At 36.3% G+C, this 14,095-nt stretch overlaps 1 protein-coding gene across 1 annotated transcript; it reads right to left on the bottom strand.

The window, feature by feature from the left end:
- Window positions 1-876: 876 nt before the first annotated feature.
- TMEM244 (transmembrane protein 244) lies at window positions 877-11,770 on the bottom strand. Its single transcript, XM_009460760.2, has 6 exons — window positions 11,738-11,770; window positions 6,733-6,818; window positions 6,092-6,165; window positions 3,537-3,662; window positions 1,852-1,896; window positions 877-971 (listed from the first exon to the last, which is right to left on the bottom strand). The coding sequence occupies exons 1-6, from the start codon at window positions 11,768-11,770 to the stop codon at window positions 877-879; spliced, it is 459 nt and encodes a 152-aa protein (XP_009459035.2).
- Window positions 11,771-14,095: the final 2,325 nt, after the last annotated feature.

The raw sequence follows: 14,095 nt of genomic DNA, 5'->3' as shown, positions 1-14,095 counted from the left end.
CTATTACAGCTTTATTGTGGTTAAAGAGATAAAGAGTTACTTGAAGCCGCTGTTGTGGTTTGTTTGTTTGTTGTTTTAATTACCGCTACCCATAAACTCACACTTTGGCATTGGCCACTTGCAGCTGGAGGAGAGAGAACGGGGTATGTAAAAAAGTGGCTGTCAGTAGCATTTGCCTTTCCTCCTTCCACCACAGCCAGACCATAAACAGATCATTAGCAAAAGCCAGAGTAGCCTGAAGCTATTGTAGAAAACATTTGTCTGTAGCATCCCTGGAAGCAAGGGGGTCAACCAAACATTGGGGATTGTACCCTGCCTCCTGTTGTCTTGAGCAGTTTCTAGGCGAGAGCTTTAAGATGGAAAGAGATGCAGAGCTATGTGCTGTTCACCGTTTCTTCTTTGCCAGGGGTTTGCCAGTAAAGACTGCTTTAAACCTACAGCGATTTTTGCCAGATAAGGTGACTTCAAAGTTTTGAAGCACTTGTGAGAGGCCAGACTCCAGCCTAAATTAGAGTCAGCATTTCATAAAATACAACAGGTAACAAGCACCCTGAGAACATGAAATTCAAATCTGTCTTTTCCTTTTAGGATTTTGCAAGAGTGCTGCATCATTGCTCTTATCCTCCTTATGGTTTATTAGTTTTTTAAAACGAGACAGTGTATCTAACCATTTGCTTAATGACAAATGTACATACAAAAGCGAAAAGCGATTACATACAATAGCTAAAAGCGATGACATTGACACTGCAAACAGATTTAAGATACAAGAGGTCTGGTAAGCTAAATATTAGCCTTAGAATTAGACAGTTGCTAACTTCAATTATGTTGTTAATGAAACCATAGAATGTATATAAAGGCAAGTGTTAATTTTGCTTTTCAAAAATCCTCTAGAATTGGGTAAATGAAGTTGTCTTTGAACAAGCAGTATGCCAAAATCTGTCCTCCACAAATCATTGAAATTACTCCAGATCCTGAAAGAAAATATATGACTGTTTTATATTAATTTTTATAGTGGAATATAAATACTAAGATAAAACTTTAAGCAGACATTCTTTTTATCTTTAATTTTTTAAAAATGTCTCGTCTACTTAAACATTTTGCCCAAGGCTTTAATCACCTACAAAGATATCAGCCTCAGCAGCTGCTGATGCAAAACCAGTTGCAGGACAGGGAATTTATTTGCCTGTCCCCATCATTTAGGAATTTACTGCAGCTGTCGACCCTTGTTATCCATCATACAAGAAAGAAGAACAGAAGCCAGTCCTTTTGCCTTAACTATTTTTCAAGATAATATATTCTAGTACAAAGCTGTGCTTTTGATTTTACAGAAAATTAAACATTCAGAAATGGAGGTTTGCCATTCACTCTCAGGAAATGTGATGGTGGGAATTTATGTCATCTATCATAAGTACCTGTGCGTAGTGTTTATAAAAATTGCCTCTGAAGGTGCCTGTTTCTTTCCATTGATTATAAAGGGTACCAAGGAAGACTAGTTTGGACAACTGTCTTTTTGACACCTCAATTAAGTGAGATAGTTTGATTAGTCGAGACTTAATCATGGTTTATTCCAAGAATGTGAGCGTATCTGCTGTTTGTTAGCAAGATTAACATAAACTGAGTACATTCTGGTCTTAAAACGGAGGATTTTTTAAGGCCAGGCAAATGTTAGCCCGGCGTTACTTGCCTGTGTCATTAAAAGAAGCATAAATGAAGAGGATATATTTCTTCTTTAAATGTTGACAATTCTCAAATTAGTGAGACAACAGCCATTTAATAGAAACAACTCATACTGTAAATACTAATCTTCTACACAGAGTGTAACAACTTAAACTTTAAAGAATGTAATTATACCTAATGCCAGCCACCAGTGTAACATCAGGGGGAATTCAGACATAACTGCAAGGAGAAGAAAAGAAGAAATGTCAATTTTTAAGCAATAAGGATGGGGACATGCAAACATTACATTATGTTATCAAAGGTCTGCTTAGTTATGTTTCATAAATTATATACTTTACATTTCTTGAAATTGCAAATGCATATTTAGGTCCTGTTCATTCCGATACTTGGCCATACCATTAAGTTTAGCCTGGTGAGTGATCCCACTGGAAGGCAAGTCTTAAACCTAATAAGTGTGTGCTAAATGGAGCTCTTAGACTCTCTGCAGAAGAAATGCCTTTTTTACTACTTACCTGTACAAGGTTTAGCACAACCGAGACACCGATCCCCTGGTAGAGTGCCTACATATTGCTGCAATCCAAATAAATGAAGCTGCCTGACATTTTCAGTTTAATGGTTGATGCAGCGCACGAAAGACAGGCTGGGTCTGCACACTGTGAGTTAGCGCTATTGCACCGCATGCTCTCTCCTGTGTTAGGCACTTGCCCTTGCTCACGCAAGCTGACCCACATCCCCACTGTATGATCGACTGCAGGGCCATTATATGACCCAATATTGCCCCCCCCAAAAAAAGCTGACAGGGCCGTAGAGGTAGTAAAGTGAGCTGGGAGGCACACTGCATATGCTGGCAGCTCAGAGGCAGCCAGCAGAGCTTTGGCTGGCCATCTGAAGGAAACAATAACAAACCTGGGGTTGTTTGGACATCAAAATGCATCATCTAATATAATAACAGGAGATACCTTCCTGTATAAATTACATACAAAGCAGTGTTTGTTGTAGATTTTGTAAATTCCTTGATTTCAATGCAAAAATTATTCATAAGGAATAACAGTTTAAATTCCAGGAAATCAAATTCAGTAGATGAGTTATGCAGTAGAGAGGGAGTCTTAATTTGTCAGTGATATTTCTCCTATTTCTAAATTCTAGAATAAAAATACTAAGCTCATTGTTATAGGAGCTCTGGCAAGGATGAGGTTAAAATATATTTCCTAATCAGCCATAGCAGCGTTCTGCTAAACAGCATCAGAAGAGGGAGCAGGTTACCAGGGACTGGCAAAAAGTGATGACGAGTCTCATTTACAGCAGCCAATTCTTTTCCTTTTCTTTACTTTGAGGGGAAGAGTTTCAGGGCAAAAAGAAGATGCTTCGATGGTAAAATTCTTTATTTTCCTCAATGAGATTTACTTCAAATGATCCAACTTAAAAACTTTGAATTGGCTTTGCTGAAGCAAGCCTCATTTTTACTCTGAACTAGAGCTGAAGTGTTAATGAGTAGATCTTAAAGTGTTAGGACATAGACAACTATAAACTTCTTGTTTTAGAGAAAAACACACCTCCCATATGCTGAAATTGTACCTAGGCTGGATCTGTTTGATATGAACTGTTAGATTATGAACTAAAACTCTGAACTTTTTATGAGAAAATAGTGTTTTAAAATTCTGCAACAAAACCAGAATTGAGTTTTAAATGGCAGGATTTAAATACATGCATGAGTCAAATGGATGGAAAATAAAAAGATATATTTATTTAGCTTTAAGAAAAAATGATTAAGTTAGTCCAGTAATACAGTAGATGAATCATACTCGATTGGTCCTTCAATTTGTGATACTATGCATATATTTAGCAGTAAACCGACTTACCGACTGAAGTAATGATGATATGAATAATAGTAACTGTTACAGCGTAATCCCAAACCCATTCTTCCACAACCAGGGCAAACAGCAGACCACAAATGAAGAAAGTTATTTCCAACGATATCACAAGAACTACAAATGAAAATAAGATATTTCGAGCACAGCTTTGACAGGCTTTTTCCCGTATTCAAAATGACAGCAATAGGAAGTTAAAATGGCTGAGATGATAGTTATGCAAATTTTTTTACAGAATTGAATCTTACACTGATGTTTTCATTATAACGTTCATTTCTAATTTTGCAAAGCATGAGAATTAACAGGATTATGACCAGTGACGGAATTATGACCAGCCTATATAGCCTAGAGGAGAAATGACATGGAAATTTTACTTAGGGATCATCCACACTCTTTGCATATGGCACCAAATAGATTTGGTTGATACTGACATAGATCAAATTTTTCTCATCCAAAACAGAGTTGTGTGGTTAAGGGGTTATATTTGGTAAGGAACTTCATAGCTTTCTCCCTGTTGACTTCATTGCATCATACATATATGTGATATATAACAGAATATACATCTGTATCTCAGAACAGTTTAAAGACAAGACATGCAAGGGGAGATAGAGCAGAGAGCCTACAAGGTAGGCAGAGGCCATCCATCCGTATGGGTCTCATGGCACATGCAACCAGGAGCCTGGCTTTTCTCAGTGCTGATAGCAAGGCTGACAGAGCTACCGTGCACTCACCATGCCTGACATTCAGCAGCTGGCTCTGTGTTGTGTTAAACCATGCATGGGGATTACCAGCAAAGTGATAATAACTAAACTATGCTACCAAAAGAGACTGTTAAAGTTATCCAATCAAGAAAATTCCTTCTCCTGGTGGTGAAATGGTGCATTTCTGTCCCCTGGCACTTTCTCGGGAGTGTGGCGAGCCATGCTGTGCCACCAGCCTGCGCTGACCACCTCCCCTGACGTGGGGCACAGCTCTGCAAAAGCGATGGCACAGGCAAGCTGTGCCTCCCCTTTGGGCAGGACAACAGTCTGGAAGGCACGGAGCAGCTACTCTGGGAAGGGTAAGGAACCGCATCTGGTATTTGAGGAGCTGTGTTCTTCGACACAGCAATGGAGTGGTGCTTAGCTTTCAGCTTGTTTGCTTGTTACAATGTGTAATGGGATCAAAAATAATCACCTTTAGGGTGAAGTTTGACTTCATGCTCGGTGGCTACCTGGGATAGCACTTCAAAAAATTTAATGTTTGACAACGCATTTTAGGTTTTTTTAGTTTATTATAGTTCGTGATGGTAGTATCCCTATAAATTTTGCCAATAATTTTATCATTTAGAAAGCATGCTTAGCGTAGACATGCTCTGTAAACTCTTTTACAAAACAGGGCCAGTAATGATACCTCAGTTCTGAGCTGACTTCCATTTTTATTTTGAGGTTATCTTTTAAAGATATAATTCTGTTTTTAACAGGCATGAGTGAGACCCTTGAGTAAACCAGTTCTCATTTGCAACATCATTCAGAGATGTTGCAAGTTTCAGTTTGTCTCTGTGCCCATAAACTTTAAACAGATCCTGTTATGTTTTGCTGTTCCATCCATGTTATTTCATCCCGTGGACAGAAAGGAGAATGGAATACTAACTGGTTGCACGATATAGTTGCTGTCTTTGGCATATCAACATGCTGCATCAAGCTAGCTGATAGAATTTTTGGGGAAAAAAAAAACCATATTGAGATACAGTAATTACATTAGGGCCCTGAAAAGTAATTCTAATGGAATATGATTTAATTTTCTTTTCCATTGCTACAACTGAAATGCTCTTTTTTCATCTGAAATCAGTATTGACACTGTAGAAATATCCATGCATTTTTATTACTCTTTTTAACCTGATGAACTAAACAATTTACTTTTGAGCTTTACTTACTTTACCGACAGATGATGTGGTTTGCCTTTGTAAAATGGATTACAAAGCAGGTAAAATTCATGTATGCATGTAATTTTTTAGGAATGACAGTTTAGGAAAGAGAATATATTTTGAAAGCTTCAGACAAAAATGCAGACATTTGTTTTAGGATATATAAAGATAAGTTTAGGGATTGAGCTACAATCGAACCCTGAAATTTTAATGCCCACTGTATTCAGGCATTACCAAAGCAAGATTTCCATTAGTTGAATGTGTCCTGTTATTCAGATCTGGATCCAGTGTGGTTCATAAGATATTCACTGCAGTATGAAAACTTTACAGAGAATAGGTAAATTGTTACGCAATGACAATGAAGCATCCTGCCAAAGCAGCACTTTTTCTTCAGATGACGCAAGATCAGAAGAACAACTCAAGGAAAAGCCGAACAATCACCTGAATGGTGAGTAGCAATGCAGAAATGAGAAGTGCAGGGAAGATGAAAAAGCATTTAAATGTAGTCTAGTTAAAATACAGAAATCATTAGTATTACTAAAACAGCTTTAAAATACTGTCCATGAAGAACACAAGTTTACATCCAAATCCAATCTATTTTCTTGGCTGGGAAAAAAAAAGAGAAACAAACTTCAGTTACCTAAATAATATGGGTTAATCCATGAGGGATTTGTCTTAAAATCAAAAGGTGCCAAACCATCCAACATTTTAATCCTGTGGAAATATAATGAACAAATATAACCAGAGATTTTCAGTAAAGCCTTAGTGATTATATGACATATTATGGGTGCTTTACATAAAATTTCAAATGGAATACTCTGGGTTTTTACAAGCTCTCTACATTCCATTGCATGTTGTGGTCTTGCCCTTGCACACGGTGTCCATGATCTCCACTTGTATTTAAGACATGTCTGGCACTATACAAGCTAATCAATAACTTCCTAAGGGAATATAATTTGTCTTTTTTATCAGCTGTAAAATCTTTCTTTTCCTTTTTTTGATGTCATCTTTTCTCTTGAGTTCATTTATTTACACGGTGCAAGTGCAAGGAAGTAGATTAGAACCAGCACTGTATATTAGTTTTGAGTCTCCATTTGCCAATTTGTGCACTTGAATAAAGGTTCAGGTACAACCACCCAGCTGAATTTGAAAAATGTGTTCACAGAATAACTGGGACTGGATGGCTCCAGTCTGGATGCCTCCTCTATGGAGTCATAGCTCTACCCATTATATCCAGTTTTTGTATGTCGTCATATTCGCCTAAAGACAAGGAAATCTTACTTGAATACTGCGAAGCACACAGAGAGGACCACATAGTACACAGTGTAGAAAACTACCATGCATATCAACAGGTTCACCAGAACAACCTGCAAAAGGGAAAAAGACAGTATAATCTAATGCCATGTTTACATTAGGTACATAATTGTCAGAAAATAATTCCAGATTTCTATCAATCATAATGTGGACACACACACACACATTTAGAAAATAAAATATTTAGACAGAATTTTTGTTGTTGCCAATTACATAAAAGTTGTTAAAAGCTCTTTGGTACATTTCAGCTCCTCATGTGTGGTTACAATGTATGGTTCTTTGGTTTTATTGCATTTTATTGTATACCAACTGCTTATTGAATTTATAAGTGTTCAGAGACTAAGAAGCACATGTCTTGATACTTATTATACAGGAGGCCTTGAGAGTTTATGATCATCCAGATGCTTAACTAAGCCTAGTTTTTAACTTAAAAGAAACGCCATCCTTGTAAGTGTGTTGAAACTGTGTACAAATAAAAATGTAGAAAATTGTAAAGCAGTAACTGTTAAGTTTCCCAGCCTTTAGAAAATGTCAGTCTGGTGCTTAGTGCCAAAGGTAAGGATGTAGACAACTTAAATGAGTAATGAGGGATACCTGTTACGTATTTTTCAAAGTTCAAATTTTGTGAATTAATTCTAAATAAATTCCACTCCAAATTGAAAAAAATACCCCTAAAAATACAAGTTTCATAAAGCAACCACTATCTTGTGATCAAATACCATGCCTTTAAAAAAAAAGAGAAACACTATCTAGAGAATGATACAAAGAATTTCTATTTCCTAAGATACCTTGTTATCATTATTTCTTTCACTCCATTTCAGTGTCTTCATTTCTAAACTGAAGTTTCAGCAGTAGTGCGGCCAGAGAAAAACCTGCGACCCTTCACCTGATGAAGTTCATAAAATGCCTTGAGATCCTTTCAGGTGAAGCATAATTCACATATCTCTGATCATCTAAGTTGCCTTCCTGAATTATGCAGACCCTAGGACTTGTATTAGTTCCTACAGATATACTGTATAATTATGTTTTGAATGTTAATATGTTTTGGTAATAATAATAGAGTCTTGCTAATACAGAACTCTTTAATTTCTGTTTTTATGTGATGATATAATGACATTCCAGATGCTTATTAGGGGTTTTAGTTTTTTAAAGGGAAACATGGAACATCAGGACTAGGGATGTCTATGCATCAAACTTGAGCAACTGCTTCGGCAATATTGTGTGCTTGCTTAAGAACATGAAACCGAAGATGTTTACTACAGTCTGGTAGAGTGTCAGTAAAATCAGTTTTTCTTTTCTATAGACTCCGGATTGTCTTGTATTTTCTCACTCTAGCTAGTGCTTTATCATGTCATATTTCTCCTTTCCATTTTCTTAACTTCTTTGTATCTTTCCTCTTTCATTGGCCATTTTTTTAACTCCTGGCTCTTTCTTTGTTTCATTTTTGTCTCTGCCTATGCCCTCCTTCCTGCATCTTCTACTCTTTACTTTCCTCCAAAAAAATATAGATAGAAAGCAGTCATGAGAAAGACAGTGACTGTAGAGAGAATTGCTACCAGATTCATATTGTCCATCTTTAATATTGTGCTACATGATGCTTTACAATGGAAGGATGTGGCTATATTTTGCTTTTTTGATATTAAAGCATTCCAGTTTCAGTTTCTGTTTTAGGAGTAGACTATTGTATAAATTCTTAGCCCAGGTACAACATACGTAATGAGTTAAGAATCTTCTTGCCCTTCCTTCAGTTTGGCTATCAGGTATTTGAAACTAGCAATGTGTGTTTACCTGACTCCTCTGGTAAGACCTCCAAACTGTGATCCATTATGCAATATTGGTTTAAGGGTAAAATATCATTACTATAGTGATTCCATTATTAAGTAAATACACTTGGACATGTAAATGTGGGCCCTAAGCCTGCACATTTTTGTGTGCCCTGCAAGATCCCCTGAGATCAATGCAATTGAGCTGACACCAAGTGAGTCTGAAAGTTTTGATGTTTTACAGGACTTCTTGCTGGTCAAAAATAAATTTAAAATGGAAAAATGAAGACTAAGATGATGAAATATTCCAAAACCAGGTATTCATTCAGAAGCAAATCCATGATAAGTGATCCTGCATAAATGAAGTAGTAAAATATAGAGGACTGGATGCGATTTTTCAGTGTATCAGAATGGCAAGCAGTCAGTATGGACTGCATATAATGAAGCATTATATCAATGCAAAAGAAGGCAGATTTTATCTCTTTGAATGGTGATACCATTTACAATGGTGATACCATTTACAATGGGATGAATTTTAGAAAAAATAGGTAACAACTAATAGAGGAATAGGACTCGTTTCTGAAGAAAGGTAAAAGGAATCATGTGTGCGTAGGATGATTACAGGGAATCAGGTAAGGGAAATAATAATTGCATACTCATAACTAGAAAGGAAGAGGAATTATTTGGAGGACAACTAAGATTAAAGAAATGAAACCAAAACCCAAATGTATAAGATACTGCAAAGATTCTAAAATCATTACCATTTTGCAAAGTTTGAAAGAGCCTTTCTCTTTTTATTTATTTGCTTTTATTGAAGAATTTTTGTCAAAACTAGTTATTGAGTGCCCTTATCATTTCTGTGGATTTTGAGGATAAAGTTGGATAATGTTCTTCACGAGTGATTCAAAATGAATAAAGAAAAGAAGAAAAGGTATAGAATATGTTTTAAGTCCCCATTTTTAAATAAAACTCAGCTGGCAGGTGAGATTGCAGTGAAAAATGTAAAACATAAGGCAGCTCTAAAGTGTAATTTCCATTTTGATTTAGTTTTTTATATGCTGGTAAAAGGAGCCTTTATTCAAGGAGGCAATAACTGAGAAGGTCTGTAGATGAGCATTAGCTCATACTAGCTTGTTTTTATGAGCTTCTTTTGCAATACTGGGACACAAAACAAGCCCTTAAAGCTTCGGCTTTTAAGGTGGGAGGATATGAATAGAAATAAGGAAGGAGTAGTACTTCTAAACACAGCACTGGGAAGACAAAGTGGCACCCAATTTAGTGTCAGCAATTTTTAAAGTATGTTAAGAAATTAAGAAGGTGCAGAGAAGAGCCACAAAAGGGAGCTGATGGCTAAAATTTTTTTTTTTATTAGGACTACAGCCCTAAAGAGGTCAATCTGTTTAGCGCTGAGGGCTGATTTGATTATGATGGATAAGTACCTTCACAGGCAGAAAATACCAGGTACTTAAGGGCTCTTTAATCTATCAGAAAAGCCACAAGAAGTAAACAGCTGCAAGTTATAGCTAGACAAATTCGAAAGATGCATGAAGGACATTTTTAACTGTGAATGCAATTAGCCAATAGAACAAACTGCCTTTGGAAACAATAGATCCTTCAAAGCAAAACCAGATGCCTCTCTGGGTGAAGCTTCACTCAAACATCTCTAATGTTCATTTCTGGCCTTAGTTCTTTGAATGGTTGTGTGGTAGATAATGTATTTATGGAACCATCCGACGCTGACAGAAGTGTGGATACTGTGAATTTAGCAAACTACTTATTTTTATATTGCTAAATATTGTAGAATTTAGGAAACTACTTATTTTTATATAGCTAAATATTGTAAAGTGCTAAATATTGAATAGTGCATCTATCTCCCACAAGGAGAGAGATCAAGGAGCTTTAGTTTCCAATGCAATAGGATGTACAAATTGATATTTGTCAATTAGTAAATGTCCGGGACAGTCTTACTCTTTTCTTCTTTCCCTACATCAAAACAAAGCCACGTAAAAACTGAGAATGATTAATCTCTTCAGCCAGGTTGGTCTGAGGGCTAAATACACCTTTCCCATTTCCACTGTCTTTAGTCTTGTTTTAAATGAAAATTGGCCAAATAACCCATTTGACCCCTTCTTTTCCACGGTGTACACCATGGTCACTGTAATGTTAATTGACTACAATGTCACGTGCAAGTTTGGCAGCCATGCTACCTCCTACCCCCCTCAAAGTATCTCTAAGCGTTGCAAGTTTAATCTTTGGCACATTTTTGGTGGAATAATTTTCATTCCCTTGCTCTGAGCAGATGCACTTTTCCTGTAATTCTCCTTTATCTGCTGTCCCTCCTCTAGCAACTGCCTCCTTGAAGGCTTATCTGCTCTAGATGTACTGTAATAAAAGTGGTGAGACAGGACTGAAGTGAAAATCACAGAGCTGAAGGACGGCTGTGAGCCGATGACCTGTTGACCTCTAATTACAGTAGGTGAATTCCTAGCCTCTCTTGAAGTCAGCAATAAACTTTCATTGGCGTCAAAGGCCCAGGATTTTTCTCTTTGTACCCAGAATATTCCTAGTGCCTGTCTTAGGGATGTTGTGATGTATTAGGTGCAGCATGCTTTGCTTGGTTGAGTAAGCCAAAGAAACGCATGCAGCTCGGTGCTAAGAATATATGCTTAAGAAAGTAACATGAAAATGAAAACCCTTTGAAAATTTTCCAGTTGTATCACATTCCACTTCATTTTTTTATTTGACCTTTCCACTGAAATTTAAACATATATTTTTAAAATCTCAGAATACATTCTATTTTCAAACTATTTTTCCCTTTCTAACCCCTCAAGTATTTCAAAGCAAAAACCACAAGTTAAAAACTACAGGGTCATTTATTATATGTTAAAACAACTTAAAGAAGGAATTTTAGGAATACACTAGTGTCATCAAATGTAGGATTTTATTAGACAGTTCCAAGGATTATAACTCATAAATGGAACTTCATCACATATTTTGAAATCCTTTTTATAAGATGTACTTTGCAGTACTCTCTACCAGCACTATAGCATAAAGCGTCCTTTTCATTTTGTTTTTTAGGAACAGAACATTGAAGAACACTCTTACTGCAAGAATGAAAGCAACTGCTTTCTCAAGCCCCACAGTAGCTATCTAATTCTCTAAATACTATCCGGTGACATACAACACTAAACAAGCTCAATTCCCTTTACCTTGGTTTCAGCAGTTTTGACCTTGAGAGCCATGGACACATGATGAGTGGAAGGAAGTGCTGTTGCTATATTCCATACGCCAATATCAGCAGGAAAAAGCAGCTGTTTTTCACCCAAAAAAACATTCTTATAGGTAAGTATAGGACAGAGTGAGGCGAGTTGATTGGATTAAACTGAATTGAGACAGAAGCCATCTGCGAGCTACCTGTAAGCTGCTGAAGAGCAAAGAGAAAATCCTGCTAGCTCATTTAATGTTCATACTTTCGTAGCTACAGTCAGCCAAAGCATATCTACAATATAATTTGACTATTTAGAGACAACATTATTAATATTGTTTTCTATTTGCTTTTTTTCAGCATTCATTTGATCGCAGTTCCTTGGGGTTATTATACCTTCCTACTTTTAATTAGTTTTACAATTTCTAACATTAATTCTATTGACTATAGATGTGGAAAGGTACTTTCTTCACAATGTTCTTTGCTAACATTTTTCTTCTGATTATCACTTTATTACATCAAGTATAATTCACATTAAATTAGGTATAATTAGGTTAAGAAATGCCAGACTTACGTTATGACTCTTCTTCTTTTCCTGAACCATATTTTGTTCTTTCAGCAGAATGAAATTTAGTATGCTCTAGAGCAGATCCAACTTCTACTGAGCAGTTCCTTAATGGATTCAGATTTGACTTTTTACAGACACATTATGATTCAGTACGCTGTGTTATTTGGAAAAAGGAGATCATACAAAGGAACACTTATGAAACTGAACCAAGAATGAACTTTTTTTTTGCTATCTCTAATATAATATGTGCAAGTTTCATTAGGATTTTTATGCCTTTTTAATCATACAAAAAAATGTTATCTGCTTTAAAATAGTCTGCACTCAGCAAACAAGAGCTTTTGCTCATGGATTCGGTAGCTCCAGATTGTGAATACTGTCAGGGAAATTACTGGTGGTATTGTGTGAAATTCCTTCCTGTGCAAAATGCTAGCACAAAAATCTGTACATCAGTTAAGTCCTATTTTGAGGGCTGAAGCGACGTCAAAGGAATAGACTGAAACAAAATAAAAAAAAACTAAATTAATTTCTTAAATGGCTGCAATAGTCACAAGTAGCAAATCAATGAAGAAATATTGGCTTTAGTAATTAAAAAATATTTGAAAAGGAACAAAAGGTTTCATTCAAAGAGCATCCTATCTACCCCAAAGTATCAGCTGAAAACAGCCATGACCTAAAATTAATTTGCGTAAATGTTTGCAGTAACTCTAAGTAGCAAGATAATTGAAAAACTAATGGATTGCATTAACCTAAGACCATTATTAAACATAACAAGAGTTTACATTCACTGACTTCTTCACAAAGAGTCAATTTAACCAAAGATTGAAGATAGAACCAAAGTCACAGAGTTTGACTGAAACGTAATGGAAGCTGTAGGCATGGATTTGTTGGGGAGACTAAGAGCTTCCTCCTATTCCTATTGCACAGTTGAAAACTTTAAATACTCTACGAGGAAGTATAATATTTCTGTTGCATCCTTGCTTCAAGATTGGAAGTACCAGAATTGCGGTAACCTAGTGAACAGGAGCAAATAAAAATTGGGAGTGGCAGAAACTGTGTGTGACCCAAAATACTGACTAATCACTCAATAGTGAATGTTAACGGAAGAGATGTTGTGTTGCTGTTAGCAAAATGCTGAGATAATGGAACAATCACTTTTTGTATTTCTTATTTTCTTCAAATTCTTTTTTACTGGGTCAGCTATAGGAAATATGGCAGCTCCTATTCAGCAGCAGAAGACGGAAGACAGAACACAAGTTTTAATAGAGGTTAAAATAAATGATCGTTTTGGTTTCAACAAGCCCTACTTTTAAATACAGACTATTTTCTGAAGCATTATGCTACAGATTTTTATTAAGGCTATGAGGAAAAATAGTACTCCATTACTTTTGAACCCCGGCAGTTTGTGCTGGTTTGCCTTACAGAAACACCCAGGAAACAGTTCATTCGGTAGGAATGAATGTGCCATAAGATGCAGGGCTAGACCCAGAATCACATTTCTTAGGTAATTCCAAAAATGGAAAAAAGTCTTAAGATGAGGGAAATGACTAAGACCCAAGGTATGTTGGTTCATTATCCTGGAATCTTTCAGAAAATCCAAAGATCAACCAAATGGATGCTGTCTAGGTTGTGTGGTGAGAAATTCTTAATTAACTGAAGGATGATGACATCAAAACATGTGTACTCTGTCTCCATCTGCTGATAGGGAGGAACTATACTTACATTGTGTATAAGGGTAGAAAAGCTTGAAAAAAAAATAGTGGCCACTATTTTTGTTGTTTTACTGCAGTGACTGGA

Source organism: Nipponia nippon, unplaced genomic scaffold (genome assembly GCF_047370975.1).
Source record: "Nipponia nippon isolate SJK-2023a ecotype South Korea unplaced genomic scaffold, ASM4737097v1 scaffold_4, whole genome shotgun sequence".
NCBI lineage: Eukaryota > Metazoa > Chordata > Aves > Pelecaniformes > Threskiornithidae > Nipponia > Nipponia nippon.
This window is presented reverse-complemented; position numbering and strand designations above follow the sequence as displayed.